The 8,437-nt window shown below is 30.8% G+C and overlaps 1 protein-coding gene across 1 annotated transcript; it reads right to left on the reverse strand.

Annotated features, from left to right (window-relative positions):
• Positions 1-4,219: 4,219 nt before the first annotated feature.
• LOC111089541 lies at positions 4,220-7,540 on the reverse strand. The gene is made up of 3 exons (XM_022402247.1): positions 7,386-7,540; positions 7,115-7,310; positions 4,220-4,537 (listed from the first exon to the last, which is right to left on the reverse strand). Exons 1-3 carry the CDS (start codon positions 7,497-7,499, stop codon positions 4,440-4,442), a joined length of 408 nt encoding a protein of 135 aa, XP_022257955.1. The 5' UTR covers positions 7,500-7,540; the 3' UTR covers positions 4,220-4,439.
• Between the last annotated feature and the right edge of the window lie 897 nt (positions 7,541-8,437).

The following is an 8,437-nucleotide window of genomic DNA, read 5'->3' on the forward strand; positions in this document are numbered from 1 at the left end:
GTACATACATCGAGTTTTATTGATTATATGGGTGAAAATGGCCGTGAAAAAAAAGAGCCAGATACTTAGATGCCATTTGACATTTTCAGTTGTGATTCAACTACACAGTTAAACACCAGAGGTCGTAATCATTTTGTTCGATTTCCTTTCTCGTGAAGACTGGAGTAACATTATCTTCAGATTTCTGCGAAGTATTGCTGTACTCATGTTACTGAACTGAATTCATATGTAAGAACAACAAATCTATAAAAATGGAAAGGCAAATCACAAGAGGTAAAATGTATATGTACGTTTTTTTATAAAAAATAATTTCTTAGACCTGAAACATTACACGTACACCGTTCTAGCTATTGAAGCGACAGAACAACTGATCACTACCTAACAAATACCACAACCCACTACTGTAATAACTTATTGTAGCGACAGAACAACTGATCACTACCTAACAAATACCACAGCTCACTACTGTAATAACTTATTGTGGCAACAGAGCAACTGACCACTACTTAACAAATACCACAACCCACTATTGTAATAACTTATTGTGGCAACAGAGCAACTGACCACTACTTAACAAATACCACAACAATAAGTTATTACAGTAGTGAGCTGTGGTGTTTGTTAGGTAGTGGTCAGTTGTTCTGTTGCTATTACGACTATCGAAACCCCGTTTTTAGTTATCTGAACCCTTAGAATTACTAATGAGCCACTGGGGGTGGGTCAAAGCGAAATTCGTTGTATAATTACAGACCACGCATGCTGTTATGCGTATTAAGGTCAAAAAGACATTTCAACTATAATTATATTATTTACCACACGAATCATCTTATTCTTGATAAACACTGACAATATCATTTCTATTATGTTTATTAAATAAAAATCAGTCATTACCAGAAGAAAAATAAGAGTGAATTGAAAAGACAGATTTATATAATAATCATCGATAAAAAAAATCAACCAATACATGATAAAATATGTGATTGTCCATTAAAATCAGTTTGAAGTAATCAAGCCGTTATCACACACTCTTGAAGCTCCATAATGATTAACTGGTGGCAATTTCTTGTGAAATCTTACGAAAGTAACACTCTCTGGAAGATCCAGAATAAACTCATCTCTTTCATTAGATCCTTATGTCGTCACAAAACACGTGCTCTCCGTCTAAAGATACCATTCTATGGTTTCCACCCCTAACAATCCCAACACTCTGTTACACCTCCAGTCGTTAGTTAATTTTCCGTAAATTCGTTCCGACGAAACTTTAGCGACACAAGTCCTTTCTTAAATAAAACTGGGTTATTCTTTCCGAATACAACTTTACGATACACTTAATTTCAACAGTCGCTCTATAACAAACACTATAATTCTCAACGAACGTCTCACGTGTCCAACAATATTTTCTCTATCAGCATACATTCAATTACACATCCTCGTCACGTTGTGACCATCTTATATATACCAGACTACCCCCAATCTAGTAGTATCCCGATAATTCATGAAGGTTCGGGAAGGACGTGGCGTGATACTAGTCACGTGACCTCTCTGACGCAACAACTCTTTTGGGAGGATCTCTTTCGATGAGGACTAGGAAAGCATACACTTTAAATCGTAGTAAATCAGTAGATTTTGTTTACCTGCTTAGAGTTTCCGAATTATTCTCGTTTTTCTATTTAAAAAAACAACCTATGTAAGCTTATACCACTTCTAGATCGAGAGAAAAGTAGGCTTAACTTAATGACGTAACACTTTTTATTTTGTACTCGCTAGGCTATTCGTTAGAATGACTAACTTATAGTTTGTCATTAAACACAGTTCCAGTGTTTCGTGAAACATTATCCATTTAGGCAGCTTATCCGAATGTCTCCAAAAATCGTGTTAGCTGGAAATATTTTATCGGTTCAAGAAAAAAATGAAAACAAGGAAAATATTCTGTGTAGAATAGAAGTTAGTATTTTTCATTATTTAAATAACTAAAAGTTAAATCGAATGTAAGATAAAAAAACACGAAAAAAAAAAACTACATTAAATACTTTTATTTATCAATTCTTTTATAATAGCAGCTTGTTATTAACGTACTTGATAACATACATAGTGACAATAATCTGAAGATCAAGAAACGTCAATTGTCTCTGTGATTGACACAAGTAAAATAAAAATATTACATTAACAGAACTAGGAGAAAATAGTATTTCATTAATTATATACATTTCAGTAAGCGTATGTATATATATTTTGGAAACGCGAGTAAATTTGAAGTTCTAATCTGTAAAACAAAAATAACTTTTATAAGAAAGGCTTTAAAACAGCAACTATTATAATTATGCCTTAATTTGTTTTAATGTTTGCCTTTAAATTATTGGTTAGAATGATATTCTACTGTATAATTATGTTCAGATTGTCGATACTATTTAATTATAGAAATAATATCTAGCAACCATTATTATACATAGGAGGAAACGTACGAATAGTATTTTACAATCTGAATGGCTGATATTTTATTTTCTAAGTTCACAATAGAAAAGTTGATGGTAAATGAAACGTAAAGAATGCTCGAAATAACTATTATTGACTCCGCTTGACCTTCTATCAAGTGTAAGGTCATGAAACATACAAATCTTTCGTAGTGACTGTACTATTGACTCTCACAAGTGTTAGGTAATCAGCTGTGACAATACAAAGTGTGATAATGTATATGTGGTGATAATGTCTAAGCTGTAACAATGTATAAACTGTGATAATTTCTAAGCTACACAAATATCTCAGCTTACTCATGTAAGACATCTTAAGAAATATATGACGAGTTACGTAATTTGTTATAACTACTTCAGGCTTAGTTTGATTCAGTGTTTTACATTGTCGTGGCTTATTTGTTATAACTACTTTAGGTTTAGTTTGATTCAGTGTTTTACATTGTCGTGGCTTATTTGTTATAACTACTTTAGGCTTAGTTTGATTCAGTGTTTTACATCATCGTGGCTAATTTGTTATAACTACTTTAGGCTTAGTTTGATTCAGTGTTTTACATTCTCGTGGCTAATTTGTTACAACTACTTTAGGCTTAGTTTGATTCAGTGTTTTACATTCTCGTGGCTAATTTGTTACAACTACTTTAGGCTTAGTTTGATTCAGTGTTTTACATTATCGTGGCTCTTCGCATCAGAGTTTACATAAAATTTTGTACAGATCAGCGCTTTCAACGTGCCAACATGGCAATCAAGTATTTCATTCAAACATTTGAGTCATTCCAGTACAGTCAGCGAAAAATATGTCCAATATCCAATTGTCTCATCGATGATCATGAAAATATTTCAAATTATCAAACCTCTTTTCCTTGATAATTGCTTATTCATTGGACATGAAGGCTAAAATTTCTGATATCCATTTGTCTCCTAATTGGTCTTGTAAAATATGTCCAATATCTAACTGTTTCTTCATTGGTCATGAAAATTCTTGTTCTTCAATTTTTATCGTGGTGTGACTAGAGGTGGCAGAAAATAATACGAATATCTTGATCTTCTGTTGTTATCACGATCTGACTAATTCGGAAGATAAACCGAGTTGGATAACACTTGATTATTATAACAATTTTAGGCCTACTAGTTTTTCAATATGTCATCGACTTTAGGCTTAAAACAGTAAGTTTTGTTGTGGATATAATTTTAGCGTTGACCAGTTGTCTGTAACCATAATAGTAGAAAAAGTATTTCGAAAGGAAGGAGTGATACCATAAAGTTTGTATTTTAATTTAACCGATGAATAATATGTGAACAATATGTATTTATATATATTGAATAATGTGAACAATATTTATTTATAGATATTGGGTAATGTGAACAATATGTATTTATAGATATTGAATAATGTGAACAATATGTATTTATAGATATTGAATAATGTGAACAATATGTTTTTATAGATATTGGATAATGTGAACAATATTTATTTATAGATATTGGATAATGTGAACAATAAGTTTTTATAGATATTGAATAATGTGAGCAATATGTATTTATAGATATTGGATAATGTGAACAATATGTTTTATAGATATTGGATAATGTGAACAATATGTTCTTATAGATAGTGAATAATGTGAGCAATATGTATTTATAGATATTGGATAATGTGAACAATATGTTTTTATAGATATTGGGTAATGTGAACAATATGTTTTTATAGATATTGGATAATGTGAACAATATGTTTTTATAGATATTGGATAATGTGAACAATATGTATTTATAGATATTGAATAATGTGAACAATATGTTTTTGTAGATATTGAATAATGTGAACAATATGTATTTATAGATATTGAATAATGTGAACAATATGTATTTATAGATATTGAATAATGTGAACAATATGTATTTATAGATATTGGATAATGTGAACAATATGTTTTTATAGATACAGTATGTGTAATATATCAAAACTATCTAGTCAGCCAAAGCCTCAGCTATCAGTTGTTGTCGCTGCCACTCATCAGTTGTTATTTTCATTTTTTGGGTTTCATCAACTGGTGCAGGAACATAACCTGGAATTGCAGAAATAAGAAGTATTGTTACCAAATTTAAAAACATCCACAAAAGATGTAAAGGTTTCTGAAACTTTCAAAATAGGAAACCAAAGAAAAACATAATGGTTTAAAATTTTCCAACCCAATCTTCAAAGAAGAGAAAAAACAAAATCCAAACAGCCTGTAATTGTACAGTGAAAATAGTAACATGTACTTAACACGTAATAATTGTACAGTGAAAATAGTAACATGTACTTAACACGTAATAATTGTACAGTGAAAATAGTAACATGTAACTTAACATGTAATAATTGTACAGTGAAAATAGTAACATGTACTTAACACATAATAATTGTACAGTGAAAATAGTAACATGTAACTTAACATGTAATAATTGTATAGTGAAAGTAGTAACATGTAACTTAACATGTAATAATTGTACAGTGAAAATAGTAACATGTACTTAACACGTAATAATTGTACAGTGAAAATAGTAACATGTAACTTAACACGTAATAATTGTACAGTGAAAATAGTAACATGTAACTTAACACGTAATAATTGTACAGTGAAAATAGTAACATGTAAATTAACACATAATAATTGTACAGTGAAAATAGTAACATGTACTTAACACATAATAATTGTACAGTGAAAATAGTAACATGTACTTAACACATAATAATTGTACAGTGAAAATAGTAACATGTACTTAACACATAATAATTGTACAGTGAAAATAGTAACATGTAACTCAACATGTAATAATTGTATAGTGAAAATAGTAACATGTAACTAAACATGTAATAATTGTACAGTGAAAATAGTAACATGTACTTAACACGTAATAATTGTACAGTGAAAATAGTAACATGTAACTTAACATGTAATAATTGTACAGTGAAAATAGTAACATGTAGCTTAACATGTAATAATTGTAACTATAAATAATGATTATCATTCCTTAATCTATAGAAAGGAACGAGAAAGTATTTTTCAAAGTTTGAAATAATTTCCGTTTAATGCCTGAGAGAAATAAGTGAATTTTGTCTATAATTAAAAATATACCAAGTGTAATGATTCACCTAAACTACCAAGAGATGATGAAGAAAGGTTATTATATAAAAGGTTAAACATTGTAGGTCACAACTAACTATCACACAGATGATGAAGAAAGGTTATTATATAAACAGTTTGACATTGTAGGTCACAACTAACTATCACACCTTAACAACACACACTACATTGTGGGTTACAACTAACTATCACACAGATGATGAAGAAAGGTTATTATATAAACAGTTTGACATTGTAGGTCACAACTAACCATCGCACAGAGGATGAAGAAAGGTTATTATATAAACACTTAAACATTGTAGGTCACAACTAACTATCACACCTTAACAACACACACTACATTGTGGGTTACAACTAACCATCACACAGATGATGAAAAAAGGTTATTATATAAACAGTTTGACATTGTAGGTCACAACTAACTATCACACAGATGATGAAGAAAGGTTATTATATAAACAGTTTGACATTGTAGGTCACAACTAACTATCACACAGATGATGAAGAAAGGTTATTATATAAACACTTAAACATTGTAGGTCACAACTAACCATCACACAGAGGATGAAGAAAGGTTATTATATAAACACTTAAACATTGTAGGTCACAACTAACTACCACACAGATGAAGAAAGGTTATTATATAAACACTTAAACATTGTAGGTCACAACTAACTATCACACCTTAACAACACACACTACATTGTGGGTTACAACTATCTATCACACCTTCACAACACATACAACATTGTTGGTCAGAACTATCACACCTTCATAATACATACAACATTGTTGGTCACAACTAACTACCACACCTTCACAATATATACTGCATTGTTGGTAACAACTATCTATCACACCTTCACAATATATACTACATTGTTGGTAACAACTATCTATCACACCTTCACAATATATACTACATTGTTGGTAACAACTATCTATCACACCTTCACAATATATACTACATTGTTGGTAACAACTATCTATCACACCTTCACAATATATACTACATTGTTGGTCACAACTATCTACCACACCTTCACAATATATACTACATTGTTGGTAACAACTATCTGTCACACCTTCACAATATATACTACGTTGTTTGTCACAACTAACTATCACAACTTCACAATATATACTATATTGTTGGTAACAACTATCTATCACACCTTCACAATATATACTACATTGTTGGTAACAACTATCTATAACTCTTTCACAATATATACTACATTGTTGGTAACTACTATCTATCACACCTTCACAATATATACTACATTGTTAGTTACTGCTATCTCCTTCACAATATACAGTTACATCGTTAAGTTACATTTTTCAGAGCTTTGATTTTTCGACCAATTATCTTTACTTTGTCTATTGATATATGGGTATGTGTAGAGGGGAAAAAATCCTTTATTTACCACTGCCATCACGAGTTAAATTTCGATTGACCTTTGAATATGTTTTATTTACAAACTATATTATATATATATAGGACACTTTGACGAATACCTTCGTGATCAAAGTTCTGGTTGGATCTGTCAGGTTCACAGTAGTCACCAGAGTCGGATCCTCGAGTAACGCCACCTTCGAACAGTTTACAAACCTCGTTTCTACTAAGAGTTGGTGTGCTGTCTGTACTAAGTTCGATCTTTCGACGTCTCTCAGCCAGTATTGTCTGAAGTTCATGACTATTCATTGTTTTGTACTGAAACCAAACAGAGACAGTTTAGAAAATGTCCTAATCTTGTTTCATGTTATAGCAAGAGGAACTGATACTTACACCACTAACCTTCTTCTGTACAGTTAGGTGACTGTGAAGTCTTCCTCCTTCTTCACTTCCAAGAACTTCCTCCAGCCTGGACCGGGAGAGTTTAAACACCATCTTTCCCGTCATGTCAAGAAACAACTTGATGATCCTGCAGAGGAGGCCAGTGACGTCACAGTATAGGTTAAATATCAACGTAGAGGGCAAAGTTAATTGTAATATCGTAAAGGTAAGGTTATGTTTACAATGTGTTCAGTTGTAATTGAATTCATGGAAAGATTATTTGTTATAAGATCAATTGTAATAAAATATAATGGTTACTGTTATATATAGCACATTTAAGAGTAAAAATTCATGCAGTACTTAGTAACGTTACATCTGAATCAATACAGGAATATCTAGAGTAACTCAACTTAGATCTCATTACAACAATATCTAGAGTGATTTACCAATATTAGATCTCATTACAACAATATCTAGAGTAATTTACCAATATTAGATCTCAGTACAACAATGTCTAGAGTAACTCAACTTAGATGAATACAACAATATCTTGAGTAACTCAACTTAGATCTCAATACAACATTATCTAGAGTAACTCAACTTAGATTTCAATACAGGAGTATCTAGAATAACTCAACTTAGATCTCAATACAACAGTATCTAGAGTAATTTACCAATATTAGATCTCAATACAACAATACCTAGAGTAACTTGCCAATGTTAGATCTATATACAACAATATCTAGAGTAACCTGCCAATGTTAGATGTCAATACAACAATACATAGAGTAACTTGCCAATTTCATATCTCAATACAACAATATTTAGAGTAACTTGCTAATGTTAGATCTCAAAACAACAATATTTAGAGTAACTTGCTAATGTTAGATCTCAATACAACAATATCTAGAGTAACTTGCCAATGTTAGATACTACAATACAACAATATTTAGAGTAACTTACCAATGTTAGATCTCAATACAACAATATTTAGAGTAACTTACCAATGTTAGATCTCAATACAACAATATTTAGAGTAACTTACCAATTTTAGATCTCAATAC

The sequence above is a fragment of the Limulus polyphemus genome, unplaced genomic scaffold (assembly GCF_000517525.1).
Source record: "Limulus polyphemus unplaced genomic scaffold, Limulus_polyphemus-2.1.2 Scaffold6562, whole genome shotgun sequence".
Lineage (NCBI taxonomy): Eukaryota > Metazoa > Arthropoda > Merostomata > Xiphosura > Limulidae > Limulus > Limulus polyphemus.